General features: G+C 41.0%; 1 protein-coding gene across 2 annotated transcripts; it reads left to right on the top strand.

Moving 5' to 3' along the window:
* Positions 1 to 66: 66 nt before the first annotated feature.
* On the top strand, positions 67 to 18,519 carry espl1 (extra spindle pole bodies like 1, separase). 2 transcript variants are annotated; one of them, XM_065272693.2, is made up of 32 exons: positions 67 to 225; positions 1,923 to 2,025; positions 2,137 to 2,442; positions 2,534 to 3,241; positions 3,414 to 3,503; positions 5,437 to 5,548; positions 5,769 to 5,896; positions 6,821 to 7,014; positions 7,093 to 7,335; positions 7,428 to 7,572; positions 7,663 to 7,822; positions 8,061 to 8,197; positions 8,285 to 8,419; positions 8,811 to 8,921; positions 10,178 to 10,346; positions 10,467 to 10,595; positions 10,676 to 10,832; positions 11,031 to 11,140; positions 11,226 to 12,346; positions 12,441 to 12,825; positions 12,919 to 13,059; positions 14,210 to 14,420; positions 14,511 to 14,704; positions 14,834 to 14,961; positions 15,885 to 16,007; positions 16,098 to 16,241; positions 16,400 to 16,564; positions 17,159 to 17,263; positions 17,367 to 17,482; positions 17,562 to 17,645; positions 17,732 to 17,896; positions 17,981 to 18,519. In XM_065272693.2, the coding sequence occupies exons 2-32, from the start codon at positions 1,945 to 1,947 to the stop codon at positions 18,180 to 18,182; spliced, it is 6,399 nt and encodes a 2,132-aa protein (XP_065128765.1). In that variant the 5' UTR covers positions 67 to 225; positions 1,923 to 1,944; the 3' UTR covers positions 18,183 to 18,519. The 2 variants fall into 2 exon arrangements, with proteins under 2 accessions (XP_065128765.1, XP_065128766.1); XM_065272694.2 differs by having other exon boundaries at positions 1,926 to 2,025.
* The last annotated feature ends 12 nt before the right edge of the window (positions 18,520 to 18,531 follow it).

The following is an 18,531-nucleotide window of genomic DNA, read 5'->3' on the forward strand; positions in this document are numbered from 1 at the left end:
TTCCTGGGCATTTTGATTACGTCACCGCAATTTCCCGACAGCCTTTGCGTTTTTTTAAAATAAGTGCGCTACTTCTTCGTGTTCTGCTTCTGTCAACAAAATTACGATGAGGAGAAAGTGGAGATTTTAACTAAGTTAATCTTACATTGAAATTTATTTAAACCACACGTGTATGCTACGGTTCATACAACTCGAGGAGATCTTTTTGGCCATTTGCTGATTTTGGTAAGTTGTCGCTAACACGTTTGTTTACATCATCTGCGCATTATTTAGAAATCTGCGTCAGCCGGAGGTTTAATTTGTCAACTGCATACGCCATCTAGGTTGTCTTACTTCAGTATATAAATATACATTAGTCCTCGTGAGGTGTAGTTACTGTTATTTCTTTACTTAAAATGTAACGGTTGCTTTGACGTATGTGGCCGACTGATGACCTACGAAGGACTGTGGAGAAGGCTCACTTAGCCAGCTAGCATGCTAATTTTCAATTCAGTGTCCAAGTGAACAATATAACGTAAAGAAGGCAGAATTACTTAAATAACGTGTGTATGTGTTCACTGGACCTAAAAAAGTATTTGGGATTATTTGGACACTCAACCCACCCTAGCGAAGTATCAAACCATGTTTGGCTAAGTGTTCAATCCCTACTTAAAAATTGAGCTAAGACCAACACCAAAAGCTGGTGAGCTTGGTTTTGCTGGTGTAGCAAGCTGTGTTTTGGTCACTTTTTAAGCTGGCAGCTGACCCACAAGATTTATCAGCTTTGAAAGGCTGATTTTAAACCAGCTACTGCCACCTTAAACCAGCTACCAGCTTCTTCTGGTCTTAACTGGATTTTTCAGTAGGGATACTTTCTAGGTTATGGGTTTTTATTGTTTAAGAAAATAATGATTTTCCAATGAAAGCTTTTGCCATGCCATGATTCCTGAAATGGTTTAAATTAACCCTGTTTATTCTATTTCGTATCTATTTCTCGTGCATCTCTATCTTGGTTCAAACTGCTTGGACTAGTTTTAAAAGTTAACCTAGTCTAAAGTTAAACCCTATGGGGCAGGTTCCCAGACAGGTCTTAACGTAGTCCCAGACTAAAATGCTTGTTGGAGCTGTCCTAACCGAAAAATCCCTTGCACTGACATCTTAACATATATCCGTGACATTGTAAAGTTTTTGTAAGTTATAATTGTATAAAGTACTTAATTGTGTCGGAGCCGATGGTGTAGTGGACGGTGCTCCGACACATGGTGCAGACGCACTTCTGGGGACCCGAGTTCGAATCCCGGCTCGAGGTCCTTTGCCAATCCCATACCCCTCTCTTCACCCTATACTTTCCTGTCGTCTCCTTAATTACTATCCAATAAAGGCAAAAATGGCCCAAAAAATATATTTAAAAAAAAAAGTACTTAATTGCGCTAAAAATCCTGGTTTTATCTAAACCCTATCTGGGAAACCGCTCCATGTCATCTATTCTTATCTTCAGGACTGATCATAACTGTTAAAGGGGACATATCATGAAAATAGGACTTTTTCCATGTTTAAGTGCTATAATTGGGTCCCCAGTGCTTTTATCAACCTAGAAAATGTGGAAAAGCTCAACATAGTAACTTAGTTTTGGTAAACCATTCTCTGCAAGCATGTGGAAAAATAGGTCATTGAAATTTGGCTCCCCTTGTGATGTCAGAGGGGGATAATTATAATACCACCTCTTAATCTGTACTATCCAACCACAGGCACGGCACTGCCATTACGTGCAGAGATCAGCTTATTTGCATGTTAAAGGACACACCCAAAAAAAGCACATTTTGGCCTACAAAAAATGTCATTTGATACATGCTTAGCTAATAAAGTTTGAGGCCTACTCCTGTCCTATTTTAAACCCAGTCTAGCAAATCCCAGGTCTGAAATAAACTCTTTAACATGTTTAGCAGAAGCAACAGTGAAAGCAAAATGAAGTACCTGAAGACAGAGGAGTATGTCCAGCAGCTGTCTTCTGTGAAGGACACTATTCTTCTTTACGACAACTTGAAGGTACACAAATAATTACTGTATGTGTCAGCGACAGCAGATGGGTTTTATTTCAAATGTAATGCGCATTGTTGGAGATTTATTTTGTTGAATTTTGTCAACGTTTTACTTTAGAAACATGTGGATGGTGGCCTCGGTCCATATGGCCGAACAATGTGCGATCGTATCATCCGGGCGTGCAACCAGCAGCTGGGCAGTGGAACGTTGGATTTTGCTCATCAGGAGCGACTGGTGGAGTTGGCTGAACTTGCTATTCAAGGGTTTGAATTGGTTGAAGATTCAGGAATGCAAAGCAACCCATTATATCTGGAGAAAATAGTATACCACATCCTACAGAAAGTTGCATCCCTTAAAGCTCACGGCCTTGCTAGTCGATTGGGGCATCTCATGTACAGAAGACTGAAGCATTTTTCTGCACAGGTAGTTTGCTGCTTTATTACTAACACCTTGTAATGCATTTAATGCTTTCTATGGTCCCCTAATATATCTGTGTTTTTTGTTTTGTTGACAGACCGACGACTTCAACGTTCTGGTGCGAAACTGTTTTGCCGTCTTGTGGAACAGTCTTCAGGTTAGCGCGCGTAGCTCCGCCCTCTCTCCAAGAGACAGACTTCACTATCATCTACAAGCTCTGACCTTCAAGCTCCTACAACAGGAGCCCAGCTCTGCCTCATCTACATCCAAAATCCCTCAGTTTGTAGAGGAGGTGGTAGGGGAATACGAACGATCGTGTAGTTTGACTCACGGTGATGTAAGTTTTTTAACTTCTGAATTACAAAAAATTTCCCTTGTCCCGTGCTTGGAGCAAACGTGCCTCTCGCTGGCTGTGCAGTGTGAGGTCTTGTTTAAGGTCTGTAAGCTGCTCTGTAAGAGTCAGTTTTCAGCAGAAGCTGTTGGGTTGTTGCAAGGCGCCCTGGAGGGGATCAAAAGTCAAGGGGCTCTGCGATCGTCTCTGAGTCTTGCAGATCGAGCATTGCAGCTGCATCGTACTTTGGGTTCAGAAGGAGATTGCTGTAAAGCGTTTACTGAATGTGCACGCATCCTAAGGGGGCTGCCCAAAGCCATGTCCGACACAGAGTGCCATGTGCTGTTAGAGGCTTGCCAGCTGGTTATTTGGGCGGTGGAGGGTGGCCGGAGTAAAGGGATGAACGTGGTCACATTGCTGGCTTGTTTCTCCTTCTTGGAGGAATACCAGGAACTTCTGTTCATACAGCAAAAGGTAATACTGTATAAGCACTCATTTTTCGGGTGAACTATTCCTTTAAATATAGCCATAGAAGCTGGCATGCCAATTAATAGAAAAGATAACTATTTTTAACCCTTTAAGTGTTATCATTTTGTGTGTCCTCTGGGAATCAAACCCATGACCTTTTTGTGTTTTTGTCTTCCAGGACTCATTTTCACAGCAAGTGCAGTACTCGCTTTGTTTCAGTTTCTACCAGGGCTTCATTAGCACGTATGATAGCCTTCACACATCTCAGGTAATGCATTTAATTGTCACAAGTTGAATATCCAGGTTGTAGAATGTTAAAGGGGCCATGGAATGAAAATCTGACTTTTTCCATGTTTAAAGGACAAGTTCGGTATTTTAGACTTAAAGCCCTGTTTTCAGATTGTTTATGGTGAAATAGAATGGTTTTGACTGAAATTTCGACATTTGCGGCTGTCCTGAGAATTTTTGCGTGTTTGTGTTTCAGCTCAGACCTCTACATTGGGTTTATAGGTGCACTGGAACAATCCTTCCTAAAATGCATTAAACTTTCGTTTACAAAGACGTGAAACTCACCGAGTGGTCAGGGGTGTTCACTGGTATGCTCACACAAAAATCGCTCCAAAAGACGCATTCTAACAGGTTTTATCGTAGTTTTTACCAACTCCATTTACATGTATTATATGTGCTGTGAGGTACGGTATTACTCCGCGCCGGGAACTTTGTTTCTATTCTTGCAATTGGCAAAGGCGGATTAGCGCCACCACCTGGGCTGGAGTGTTTATTATTCAAGCTCTAAGCGGAAGAATGTACGGGTGTGAGGCGTTTGGGAAAATAGGTCCACAAGTTAACAACGAATGCTAAAACAGCTGTTGGAAAGCATCTTTTGCAGCGATTTTTGTGTGAGCATATCAGTGAACACCCCTGACCACTCGGTGAGTTTCACGTCTTTGTAAACGAAAGTTTAATGCATTTTAGGAAGGATTGTTCCAGTGCACCTATAAACCCATTGTAGAGGTCTGAGCTGAAACACAAACACGCGAAAATTCTCAGGACAGCCGAAAATGTCGAAATTTCAGTCAAAACCATTCTATTTCACCATAAACAATCTGAAAACAGGGCTTTAAGTCTAAAATACCGAACTTGTCCTTTAAGTGCTATGATTGGGTCCCCAGTGCTTCTATCAACCTAGAAAATGTGAAAAAGATCAACCCAGTAACTTAGTTTTGGTAAACCATTCTCTATAAGCACATGAATAAATAGGTCATTGAAATTTAGCTCTCCTTATGATATCATAAGGAGCTCTTATTATAATAATACCGCCCCTTAACTCTTTCCCCGCCATTGACGAGATATCTCGTCAATTAAGAGAAAACGCTTCCTCGCCAATGACGAGATTTTCCGTCTTTCCGCAATACCGCTATTTTCCACCAGGTGGCCCCCTTCCGCAACTTTTTAAAACCGGAAGTATTGCCCTATGGCAAGCTGCTGCATGTCCGTGTCTGTTTTAAAGATCGCTCTGAATGGGATCTCTATGAAAAGTCCGTCATAAAAATGGAATTATCACTGCTTTTTGCTCAAAATATGGTGTTTTTGCAAAAACCTACCCATAATCAAAAGCTAATTGCAAAAGAACCACTAAAGGTAGGATGAAACGGTTTTTTTTTTGTTTGAAAGCAGAGGGTCTGTTCTTTCATTTGGTATATTGTATGTTTATATATTTAAAGAAGAACATTTTCTGGAAGGCATTAAACTTTGGTGAAAATCATGAAAAACGCTGGCGCTGGCTGGCAACTTTTTTTAAAAACGCTGGCGGTGAAAAAGTTAATCTGCACTATCCAATCACAGCACTGCCATTTAGTGCAGAGAAAGAGAGAGAGAAAATAATTCACAGCACAATTGAGTTTGTTGCCACAAACCACCATCATTGTGATCAGTGTTTACACTTCATCCACTCATTTAAATTTTAAAGGACACACCCAAAACGGCACATTTTTGCACACACCTACAAAGTGGCAATTTTAACATGCTATAACAAATTATTTATATGGTATTTTGAGCTAAAACTTCACAAATGTGCTCTGGGGACACCAAAGATTTATTTGACATCTTAAGAAAGTCTTGTGCCATGGCCCCTTTAAACGCATTGGCTTAAACTAAGCATGTGGTTGATATCCTTTCAGTGTATTAATGTGTGTCCTCAGGTGTCTACTGGCAATTCTTTGGACAGAGTGCTGTTGTACTGCAATGCGACGGCAGGACGCATGCTTACTGAATTGCGGACGCTAAACAATGACAAGTTTTTGCTTAATGCAGGTATGTCTGCTTCAAATTTGCTTACTTTTGTATAATGGATTATATAATAGCTTTGACTTTAAAGTCATATTGTATTTTGTATTTAAGGCAGCATGCATAAGTTTGATCATATTTTTTTAATGTTATCTGTTGTTGCTAACTACTTTTAAATGATTTGCATGTTTTAATGATTGAAAAGAATTTAACTACTTTTTTTAATATTGTTCTGTCTTCCCTAAAGTGTGCGTAATGAATGATGTGGTGTATGAGCTGTTTGACAAGAAGTTGTATGATGGAGCATTTGGTTTGGCTGTGATTGTGTGTCAGGAGCTGTTAAAGGACGGCCTACCCTCACTTCCTGTGGATAGGGTAAGACCTCCAATTGCTTATTGAATTACTGTACATTCACACGGGACGGAATTGTTAACGCTTGACGGAAGGCTTGTCTGAAACATGGCCAACAGCCAATCACAGTGGATTGTCTTCCATAACCGTAATTGGCTGGCTCACACTAGGTTATTTGCATAAGGCGATCTGATTGGCTGACGCACGTTTTGGCACTTGAAAAGTTGAGAAATGTTCAAGTTCTGCCACAAGCAACGGCAGTGACGCGATGTTGACAATCCACTATTCAGTTCGGCAACACATGACGTCACCCATTAACTATTTCCCTGCCAATGACAAGTTATCTGGTCAATTAACAGAAAACATTTGCATAAAAAAGGACCCAATTTATGAAAAAACTAAAGCCAAAACATTATTTACTAATTTTAAACTCTTTGTATGTTTTGATAATTGTCTAACTCTGATCTCTAACAAAATTCCTTCACAAAAATGGAATTATTTCAGCTTTTTAATGAAAAATACCCATATTTAAGAGTTTGTAAGCAGAGAAAAAAATATAGTTAGTATGAAAAGTTTTTTTTCCCTGTTTGTTTGTTTGTTTGAAAGCAGAGTGCCTGATCTTTCATTTGATATGTTTGTTTGTCTATATATTTTTAGAAGAAAATTTTCCTGAAGGCATTTTGTGAAAATCACAAAAAAATTTGGTGGCCAACTTTTAAAAAAATGGCTGGTGGGGAATGAGTTAAAAGTAAATGAGAACCGTTTACGCTTACGCCCCAAGTGAACTGTACTGTTAGAGTCCAAGTACCTAAACATGTTGCAGTGGGTAACATTGTTTTTACAATAACACCCTTTATTACTTCTGTTTATTACTTGGACTCTTCTGAAAAAAAGTGTGTAAACGGAAATATGAACCTATAGACTTGACATATTATGCATGATTTTCAGATCAATCGGTGCTTTAAGCTGACCGTCCAGTGCAGCCGACGTGTGGGTCAACTGGAGCCGGCTTTAGACTGGATTGTACACTGGATTCAAGTTTTGGGGGCACGGGTTATGGATCATCTCTCAGAACCTGTGTCGCTGTGGGTCAAAACCAAATGTGATGCAGCCCGAGCAGGAGATGAGGACACACGCCTAAGGTAACTTGCACTTGGTGTACCGTGGGTGGTTAATCGAGCTTACATGAGTATGTTGAACAAATCTCTCTCTTTTGTCAGAACTCTGAGGGATGGCTTGGCAGAAGTGTCGATGGATGAAGAGGTGCTGATGAGTTTGTTAGAGGAGGAGTTACGCATGTATAAGGAGCAGACAGAAGACACTGCTCAGGAGCGCTACAACACACTCTGTGACCTCTTGGATATCTGTCATGAAGACACCGTACACAAATTGAGACGTGCTTCCTACCTGTGTGAGATGTCACAGGTTGTGTGTTACCAAGACTTTAGCCAACAGACTGAGTGGTAGGTATTTATTTTTTTATGCTTGTTCCTGCTTTAGTATTCCTTGAATTGGTGTTCTTGAGGACTTCAAAATGTTTCTTTTTGCCAATCAGCTCGGCGGTTGACTTTACCCAGGAGGCTTTGCGGTTGTTGGAGGCAGAGCCAGAGACGGCAGAGAATGCTGATAGGTTAAAGGATGAAAAGGCACAGGCCTTCCTGTGGCTCTACATCTGCACTCTTGAATCAAACTTGCAAGAGGTACATACTTGATACATTTATTTTCATGGTCTTTTGAATAAGTGGACTATCGGTACCCAAGGTAATATACATTTTCCTTAAATACCACAGGCTGTGGACACAGAGAAGCGATTGCGTGCTGTGCAAGAGGAAAGTAAAGTGAATGTGGATCCTGTTCCCACCAACGATCTGGATTACGAGGAGAAACAGAAATCACAAGAGAGTCAGCTAGTCTATGATGGACTACGCTTCAGTCTACTGGCTGACAGCAGTAAGGAACCCTTACGATACAATTGATATAATTTCGATTAATTGTGACCCTGCCTGTGAAATCCAGGCTAAAGTCTTATAATCTAGTTATAAGATTAGGAGCATTAAAGTTTCATTATTGTCATTAATTTCAATCTTTGACATGACCTTACTCAGTCAAGATATCAAGGTTATATTTTCACAGAATGTCCTTTACATTTAAGGAGTGTGTAAGTTTTTTTTTTTGTTTCTGTGTTCAGAGCTGAGCGAACCTTTGGAGAAGAGTTTGTCTTTATGGAGAAGTCTACTCAAGGGGTCCTCACCAGCAGTTAGAGACCCTAAGCTCACAGCGTCTTCAATCACACTGATGGCTGCCCTCCACACACTCATGGGCAAAGTAGGTCCACACACATCAACATCCTTAAAACGCTCCCGTTGTTTGGCTCTAGATTTGAACTTGCATTAATAAATGGACCTTTTTCAGCACCTGCAATCTCTGGAGGGATATCAGCTCGCTGCCGCTCTGTTTCGTAGCATTGGCGATGCTCAGAACAGCGTTAATGCCTTTTGCCAAACTGCCAGGATCCTGTTGTATCTAGGGTCCCCTCAGCTCGCCCAGGTGACCTTTTTATGCTTGGAAAAACAATATTTGAAAAACATCAGTGGTTCTCAAATTTTGGTTCTCCTTGTTTTGGGTTTATCCCTTTGCGCCCCCCCCCCCCCCCCCCACAAAAAAAATTCATGACACAAAACAATCTCAAGCTTAGAATTTAAATTGAACAATGCATATTAAATTATACAATGTACTAGTTGTGTTGGTTAGTATCCTTATTTTTCTGAGGTTTAATTGCACAGAATTTATGATGAATGTATTCTATAAAATTATTTATGACTCTAAACCCTTGGCACCATCCAACGTCCCCCAAGGATCCACCCCACAGTTTGAGAACCAGTGCTGTACATGTTCATTGGATGGTTAGGGGCTTACAGTACCTTTATGCATGTTTCAGGAGGAGTTAGAAAAAGCAGAACAGAGTTTGACATCTGACTCAGAGGGCTCGTCTGTAATATCAATGACTGTAATGCTGCAGAAAGCACAGATCTGCTATGCTTTAGGACAGGTAATGCTTGCACACATAAATGTAAGTGGGAAATGCATATATATGCAAATAGATTTGAATCACTGTCCATACCATTCTTTCTTATCCGAATGCAAAATGTTTGATGCCAATTGAAGTCACCTACAAATAATCCAGTGTGATCCCCAAAAGTCTTCGAGGGATAGTTCACCCAAAAATAAAAAATCATTAATTATTTGCCTTTAAGTTGTTTCAAACCTATATAATTTTTTTTCCCTAAACACAAATGAAGATATTTTGAAAAGTCAAACAGAATAGGGCCACCATTCACTTCCATACTATTCTTTTTTCCTACGATAGGAAAAAAAAATGTTTTTCTGTGAACTATTCCTTTAATATTTAGTAGGCTAACTTTTTAGTCTTTCTAAATTGCATATGTAAACTCATTCCTGGACCACTTCTCTGACCATCTAGTAAACGTATTTAAAGAACACGCCCACATTTTGGGAATTTAGCTTATTCACCGTATCCCCCAGAGTTAGATAAGTCCATACATACCTTTCTCATCTCCGTGTGTGCTGTAACTCTGTCTGACGCAGCCCCCGCTAGCTTAGCACAAAGACTGGAAGTGAATGGCTCCAGCTAGCAAACTGCTCCCAATAAGTGGCAAAATAATGCGAACATTTTCCTATTTATGTGTTGTGATTTGTATAGTCACATCGTGTACAAATAACAAGGTCAAATGAGACACAGCCATCTTTTAACAGTATACATACTGGGAACTATATTCTCAGAAGGCGAAGCACTGCTACTTGGGCGGAGTGATTTGCACAACTCTGAGCGAACTCTCTGCTCCTCACCAGGGGGATTCTCGGGTGCTGTGTGCAAATCACTCCGCCCAAGTAGCAGTGCTTCGCCTTCTGCAAATATAGTTCCCAGTATGCATACTGTTAAAAGATGGCTGTGTCTTATATCACCTTGTTATTTGTACATGGTGTGACTATACAAATAAAAACATATAAATAGGAAAATGTTTGTGTTATTTTGTCACTTATTGGCAGCAGTTTGCTAGCTGCCGCCATTCACTTCCAGTCTTCGTGCTAAGCTAGCAGGGGCTGCGTCAGACAGAGTTACAGCATGCACGGAGATGAGAAAGTTATGTATGGACTTATCTAACTCTGGGGGATACGGTGAATACGCTAAATTCTCAAAATGTGGGCGTGTTCCTTTTAACTTATGCTGTCAGTTTTGAATTATTAGCATTTATTTAAGGACAGATACATCTCACTCTCTTTCAGATGGAACATGGCGTTTTTTGCCTGATGCAAGTAATTAAGGAGTCCACTCGGCATCATTCCAAGAGCTGGTACCTGCTCAGGGCACGAGCACTGCAGACAGCCAGTGACTACTTGAGCCTGGACACGCAGACTTTAGACACGCAACTGCGCCAGAGCATCATTGAACATGGTCGGATCACATTTAATGCACACGTTTCATAGATCCATTCAAACTTTTATTAGAGCCAACCACCCTGCTTGGCCACAAATGATGTCTCTGTGTGATAATGTAGTGGATGGTGTTTTACAGGTTTGAAAACTCCAGATACAGCCCAGTATGAAGGACTGAAGCTATTGTGCAGCTTAGTGATGATGTTGCTGGGAAGCGGGTTTTACGGAGCTCCCGGATCAAACACAGACACTCGCTTTGTGGATCAAGGTACCACCAGTTTACCACAAAACACTCAATATACACTGCATGTAAATGCTGCAATGGCGCTTGTGCTTTTTTCTCCATAGGTGACAGCGTTGTGTTTAAGTGGCTGTTGTTGAGCGAAGTTCTGGTGTGTTCTGAGAGGATGGTGGCAATAAGGAGCAGCAGCGGGGCCATTCATGAAGCTAAAGCTCAGTGTCTAGAGGCCCTCAAATTGGCCACCAAACTGCAGAACCTCAGCCAGTAAGTGCATAACCCCTTTAAATGTGTTTGACTGTTCACATGTCTTGTTTTGGACATCAAGTCACCACTTACCAGATACACAAAGTAGCACTGCCCTGTCAGTGCTTTACTTGAAGCTTGAATATGTGCATCGAATGCTAGACTAATTCTGTATGCACTTACTTACATTTTAAAATGACATGTCATCTGTGTTTGTAGCTGTGCCGAGCTTTTGGTTTTGAAAGCGGAGCTGGAGTTGATGAAGGGAGCAACTGAAGCAAGTGGTTTGGATCTAGAGCAAGTTAGAAACTTACTGGATTTGTGCACGGGTAATGGTGAAGTAAAAGTCAGCAATTTTTTCCACATCTCTCATTTTGGAGCTACTGCTATAATCATTATTTCTCCTGCATGTAGATTTTGGCCAGGGACAACAAGCGAAGAGTGAGATGAAAATTAAACCACGCAAAGGTCGACCCGCTGCCCCTGCTTCTTCTGGTGACGTTCTTGAGGAAGAAGAGGACCTGAGTGGAATCCTCAGCTCTCGTGCCCTTCTCAAGGAGCCTGTGGAAACCATATCTAGATTAGGAAGCCAAGGAGCATCTCCCCCTTTAAAGTGCAAACGCCAGCGTTGGCTTTCCTGCCTGAACCATGCTGAGACCTGCTCATGTCCGTGCTGCACCGAGCTCGGTGTGGCTCGAGTCAGTATCCATTGGGCCCTGATACAGGCAGAACTCCAATCGGACCAAGAGCTCTCCCGCCGACTACGCCACTTTGCCAGGAAACGTTGCCATAGTGTCATGGCTAAGCTCCAAAGCAGTCTGGGTGCTTTTGTGTCTTCAAAAAAACAAACTAGGCAAGGTTTGACAGTGCTCCAGGCGTACCTCGGTAGGGTGCATTTGGGCACCGTGTTTCAGCTTCTCAGGACGGGAGATAAAGGTAAGGCTGCGGCCTTGTGGGAGGAGATTGAGGCAGGATTGGAGGCTGTGAAGCCTTTAGGAGCAATGACACCAGAACTTGGGCCCATCAGAGCTGCCCTACTAGGAGCTAAAGCCGTGGCTTCCTGTTTAGCGCTGGCCATGAAGAAACAGTGCACTCCTGAAGAACTCTTCTCTTCTGCGTGGAGCTGGAACCCATCAAAGATTAAAACGCAACTTAAACCTAAAACAGAACTGAAGCAAAGAACCAAAAGCCAAACTAAAGAAACCACTGCAGGCTCCAAGAAAGCTGAAGATGCAGTGCCCAAAATTACCATCTCGAAATCCTCTGTGGTTTTCAAGACGCCTAAACCACCAAGGACTTCCCGGCCCAAATTTGGCTCCACTAGCACTAGTATTGGTGATCTGAGATCATTTGATTTTAACAATGAGGTGCCTGAGATTTCTGTAAACCTAACGCCTGCCAACAATCGTGGAGCTGCAAAGGCGAAAGTTTCCTCGAAGGGCTCATTCGAAGTTTACAAAGATTCTTCTCCTATAGAAGCAAAATCTGTGGCCGTGCCTGCTGCACCTAAACGGACCAAACGCTCTCGATTTAAGGTTTGATACCTTAGTTTCTACTTATTTATGCCTGTTATAAATAAGTCTTTTTTTACAAAATGTATATAATTTAATTTTATGTCTTCTGTGTCAGGTTGAGTTTAGTGATGAGAGCGACACTGAAACTGCACCTGTCGTAGTGGATAAGTCAGAGAAAAAACGAACCGCTTCTAACTCCAAAACCCCTCGCACCCCTAAACCAGCACTAAAATCCAACCCTAGTGACGCTAAAGTTCCCGTAGAGCCAGATCGTCCTCGACGAGCACGGACTACTAAGAAAAGCACAGCCCTTCCCTCCATCAGCTGTCTGTCTTCTGACGAAGATGCCTCCCAACAGACACGCCCACGAAGGGGCAGGTCGAAGAAGGATCAGGGTTCAGAGGTCACAGGAGAGCCAGAAAAGTTGAGGATGATTAAAGAGGAAGATGAAGACGTTCGACTGAATATCAGCTTTGAGGAGCTCAAAGTCTCAGACACAGGTATTTGTGTGTAAAACAAAACTGATGTAATTGCGCGACTTTGAATTATATTAGACTAATTGAATTTGTGTGTGCATGTGTTTGTGGTTCTAGGCAGCCCAGATGCTGATTGTGAGGTGCTGAGGAGAGACCTGACTGCAGATGTAGGACGAGAGTGTTTCAGTGAGCTCAGGAGGGCTGGACAGAACGGTCCTGGAGCTCACACACCCCTACCACATGAACATACTGCCTGGGGTAACAAAGTCCTTTAAAAACATAACGCATACAAAAAAACAATGAAGGAAGATTTTGGTTATATAGACAGGCCCAGATGGAATCATAGGACTTTGGGTTAGGGTTGGGTTTGCTTTGTGGGTTTAAATATGGGTGGGTAAAATGTGCAAAATGAAGCTGAGAGTACTTAAAGGATTAGGCCATTTCTTAAAAAAAAATCCAGATAGTTTACTGACCACCAAAATGAAAAATCCAAAATGTTGATGTCTTTCTTTGTTCAGTCTAGAAGAAATCATGTTTTTTGTGGAAAACATTCCAGGATTTTTTCATTTTAATGGACCCCAACACTTTACAGTTTTAATGCAGTTTAAAATTGCAGTTTCTAAACAATCCCAAACGAGGCATAAGGGTCTTATCTAGCAAAATGATTGTCATTGTTGGCAAGAAAAAAAAAAATGCACTTTTAAACCACTACTTCTCGGCTTCCTCCGGTCCTGTGACACGTCAGTGCGACCTCATGTAATTGCGTAATGCCGTAGAAAGGTCACGTGTTACATATAAGAAACGCACATTTGCGGACGATTTTAAACCATAAACTGACACAAAGACATTAATTAGTATCATTCTACATACAACAACGTCGGAACGGTCCTCTTTCTCCACACTTGTAAACACTGGGGCGTAGTTTCGATATGTCATCCGTGACCTCTTGACGTGATGACGTATTACGCGAGTTTGCGCTGGCGTGTCACATGACCGGAGATAGTCGAGAAGTTGTGTTTTAAAAGTGCATATTTTGTATTTTCTCTAGATAAGACCCTTATGTCTCGTTTAAGATCGTTTAGAGTCCTTTGAAATTGCAATTTTAAACTGCATTAAAACTGTGTAAGTGTTTGGGTCCATTAAAATGAGAGAAGTCCAGGAATGTTTTCTTCAAAAAACATAATTTCTTCTCGACTGAACAAAGAAAGACATCAACATTTTGGATGACATGGTGGTGAGAAAATTATCTGGATTTTTTTTCAAGTAAATGGACTAATCCTTTAATTCTTTGTAGCTAATGTAAAGGGGATATATGATCTTTGTATGAACTAGGTCACTCATCTTTTGAAGACATTTTGTGAGTCATACGCTAATATTGAAGTAAATATCTGCATTTACTTCTATTTAGCTGACCTGTCGATGGAGGCCATCCAGTTCTACCTGCGCTCATCATGGCTCCTCCTCCATCACTTCCCGCCTCCTTTTTATCCTCAAATCTGCTCACTCCTCGCTCAGTCACTCGGTCAAACTGATCCTCTCACCACAGCAATGCTGCATGCACAGTCGCTGGGGGTTTCCACCCGCCACCACATGACTCGTCACGTGGCTGGCCAGTTCAGGTCAGTGGTCACTGAATTTCAGAATATTACTCGTCTTCAAAGAAAATATGAGACCCTTACCATCTTTTATTTTTTTTTATTTTTCTATAGGAAGCTGAAAAAATCATGTAATGATGTCACAGAAGGTCTTGGTGCTCTGAGTCTAGAGGAAACTGGAGGGGTGACTCGGTCTCAAAAACTATCTTTGCTGGAGAACATTTTTTCGTTCGCGTCATCGAACCCAAAACAGTTTCCACATACACACTGCCAGCAGTTCACGCAGCAACTGAAAGATTTGCCAGCAGGTAACGCTTCTGTGTTCAGGTTTAGATCTGTTCCAGCTTCTTATTTTAAATGTACCTTTTGTTGTGGTAATGAAGAATGTTAGGGTTTTACATGACTAATTAAAATTGCATTTGACTTTTTTGTCGTAGGAATAACAGTGTGCCTCCTCTCTCTTGCGGGTGTTGATCCTGATGAGATTGGTGGTACTATCCTATTGACCCGCCTGCAGCGAAACTCCGCCCCAATTACCGTGAGGATCCCTACTACAGACAGAGAGGTAAACTTGTTCGGACTATAAATCTGTGTTTTGCTTAGAGACACAATAATACAGCAAGACAACAATGTTGAATTAAATCAAGAGTCTCTGCCTCACTGGGCTGCCATGTTTGCAACGCCTCCAGGTCTTGTTACAGCAACACCTGCCATATATTGCGCATGCATAACGTCAAAGGGATGTCATTTTATGACGGTTAACAATTTGCCCTAGGATAGACATATCTCCCCCATTCATATAAATACCAGTGATGCATCTTGTTAATATTAAAGGGACACTCAAATTTTTTAGAAAATAGGCTCATTTTCCTGCTCCCCTAGAGTTAAACATTTGATTCTTACCGTTTCGGAATCCAATCAAGGACTTTGCTGCTGTAACATGGCTGCAGTAGGCGCAATGATATTACGCAGTGCCGAAAATAGTCCCCTGCTATTGAAAGTTACCATGGGGAATATTTTTGGCTGCTGCGTAATATCATTGCGCCTCCTGCAGCCATGTTACAGCAGCAAAGTCCTTGATTATTACGCCAGAATGAGAGTATAGTTCCTAGCCATATCGTCCTAGAAAATCACAACTTTTAATTTTCCTTCGGTCTTAGTACATGATGTAACTACAGAAGAGTCAAGTTTTAAATAGGAAAAATATAGAAATTCTTAGGTTATTTTTTAGTGTGATGCTAATGGTCTAATCAGATTCAATGGATTGTGCTAAGCTAGGCTAAAAGTGGTACTGCCAGACCCGGAGATCAGCTGAATGGATTCAAAAACGGTAATTATCAAATATTTAACTCTAGGGGAGCTGGAAAATTAGCCTATTTTCAAAAAAAAGGGGAGTGTCACTTTTATTATCTGTGACTAAAAGCTTTATTTACTGCATTATCTGATTTGTTGCATGTGTTTACATGGGTAGTCTTTGTCATTCTTTAGCGTTCTATTACCATGCTGTTGGAAGAATTGGACGGTGTGCTGAAGGGGCAGAAGGAGGTGAGCTCCGTAGCTGAAAAAACACAGTGGTGGGAGGGACGCAAGGCTTTGGATGCTCGCGTGGAGGTGAGAAATGAAAGAAAGAAATTGGCGTAAATGGGAATAATGTTGGATGTACTGAAGCTGGCAGTTTTTTAACGGTATCTTGCTTATCAGAAAATGCTCGAGGACATGGAAGAGGTTTTAGGGGTGTGGCGAACTTTACTCCTTCCTTTGACCTCTGACCCTGAGCTTGAAGTTCAGATTAAACGCCTCCAACAGACACTGAAAGGAACCAAGATCACAGAGGACACGCTTAAGGTACTTTATATGGTGTTTCTCAATTCTTGCACCTCCACCCTTCCAGAATGTTTTAGATGTTTCCCTTTATAAAAAAAAAATGCCTGATTGGACTCATCACTTTGAGTGCTACTAGTAGTTTTTTGTTTTCATAAATCATTTTTTATTGCTCTGTTAAGGTGGTTCTCTCGGCATCTCCACTCCTCTCCCTGCCTGACCTACAGTCTCTTGTGGAAGGAGCTGGTCTGCATGATATGGACTTTTTGAAGCTTCTCCAGGGTGTTGTGGCTGAACTGAGAGGGAGGGAGGAGCCACAGGGACATACAGTTCTGATTTTAGACAAGGTATAGTGTCATGTTTTACATCTGTGTACTTTTTTGCTGGATTAATTATAAATATATAATGGTTATAAGTAGGGATGCACCGATAGGATATTTTTGGGCCAATACCGATTTAAACAGACAACTTCTGGCCGATGCCGATACCGATATTAAACACTTGGATACAATACTTTACAGTTGGTCTATAGCTACTTTATTTCTGCATCAAATTATTTTTACTGAACATGGATTGGATCTTATTAACATTCAACTCATCAACATAATAAGAGAGGTACAAATTAAGCTAAAACAAATATAATAATAGAGCATGACAACCTTCAAAGGTGGTTTTTGCAATTCAGCACAGCATTTATTTTATTAACAACATTAACTCATTTTTTACATATAATGGATTTCTTTATGCAGTTAATTACTAAACAATCGGTATCGGCCTTTCTCGTGCTATTGCCGATATGCCGATGGATTCAAATTCATCAAAAATCGGCCGATAAATATCGGCGGCCGATACATCGGTGCATCACTAGTTATAAGCATTGTTACCTGCCAGTCACTAGTAATCAGATTCTGTGTTATGTAACTATATATTTTTTGCTCCAGTACTTGCAAAGGTTGCCATGGGAGAACATTGCTTGTCTGAAGTCTCGTTCTGTCACTCGTATGCCCTCATTACATTCTGTACTTGGGCACAGTCATCTTAAAGAGGTATCTGTTAACCATTGCAAGCACAGTATTTAATACATAAAGGGATAATACTCTCTCATTTAATAAAATTCACCGCAAAAACTATGAATGTGCCTTTTCATAGATGGATTCAAGCTGTGTGTTGTCTTCTGGTGTGAACCCTAAGAAAGTTTATTATGTCCTGAACCCTGATGGAAACCTGGCTGATACTGAGAAACGCTTCAAAGAATGGTTTACCGGGTAAGTTGCAAAAATAAGAAAATGAACATGCCCACCATTGTGTATCTTGAGTTTACTGTTTGCCATCTATCCTGTCCAGTGAGCGAGCATGGCAAGGGGTTTGTGGAAGCGCTCCTGATTCAGATAAACTACTAGAGGCCATGACTACCAAAGATCTCTATATGTGAGTGAAACTAATGAAGAACTGCTATCATTATTATTGTGTAAAAATGAAGCTTGACAATAAGTATCTATACGTTTATGGTGCAGTTACATAGGACACGGAGCAGGAGCCCGGTTTTTGGATGCTCAGAGGGTTTTGAAAAGCTCTGTGCGGGCAGTGGCTTTGCTGTTTGGTTGCAGCAGCGCTGCTCTCAGTGTACTTGGCCAGCAGGAAGGAACAGGGATCATCCTCAGCTATCTGACCGCGGGATGGTAATTTACACACAGATGTGCTGAATTATTTTTTCAAATCAAATAAATTGCTCACTCATTAAATATTCATTTTGTCTGCACCAGCCCATTAGTGCTCGGTAATCTGTGGGACGTGACGGACCGAGATTTGGATCGCTTCACATCAGCTCTTCTCCAATCCTGGCTCTCTGCTGGGCCTGGATCGTCTCTTCTTCAGCATTTAGGCCAATCACGTAACGCCACACACCTCAAACATATAATTGGTGCTGCGCCGATTGCATATGGTTTACCTGTGTACATTCGCTAGCTTTTTTTAATACTATTTTATTCACAGCCAATTTTAATGAAATATTTTTGGTCTATCTTGTTTAAAGTTAAATATTAAGCCCTTAAAATGCCTGTGTACATTTCTAAAGAATAAGCTCAACTTGAGTGAAATCTATGACAACTTCTAACTTTGGAGATCATCCCAAAGTGTTTAGCTATTTTTAATGTTAAGTGCTTTCATATTTGTCACAAAAGCAATTGTTTCTTGTTTTTCTTGTGACCTACTGAATTTTTTTTTAGGTGTAAGTTTTATTACATTTTTGTATTGTGTTTATGTTCTACATTTTTAAATTAAAATACAAGCTGCTTTAAAATGACACATTCCTGGC

The sequence above is a fragment of the Paramisgurnus dabryanus genome, chromosome 7, assembly GCF_030506205.2.
Source record: "Paramisgurnus dabryanus chromosome 7, PD_genome_1.1, whole genome shotgun sequence".
Classification (NCBI taxonomy): Eukaryota; Metazoa; Chordata; class Actinopteri; order Cypriniformes; family Cobitidae; genus Paramisgurnus; species Paramisgurnus dabryanus.

Bases quoted from the DNA above. Each gene is read 5' to 3' on its own strand.
- espl1 (XM_065272693.2), top strand. From the start codon at position 1,945: ATGAAGTACCTGAAGACAGAGGAGTATGTCCAGCAGCTGTCTTCTGTG. The intron at 5,897-6,820 runs GTAAGACCTCCA...CATGATTTTCAG, and splicing joins CCTCACTTCCTGTGGATAGG to ATCAATCGGTGCTTTAAGCT. The intron at 17,897-17,980 runs GTAATTTACACA...TGTCTGCACCAG, and splicing joins AGCTATCTGACCGCGGGATG to CCCATTAGTGCTCGGTAATC.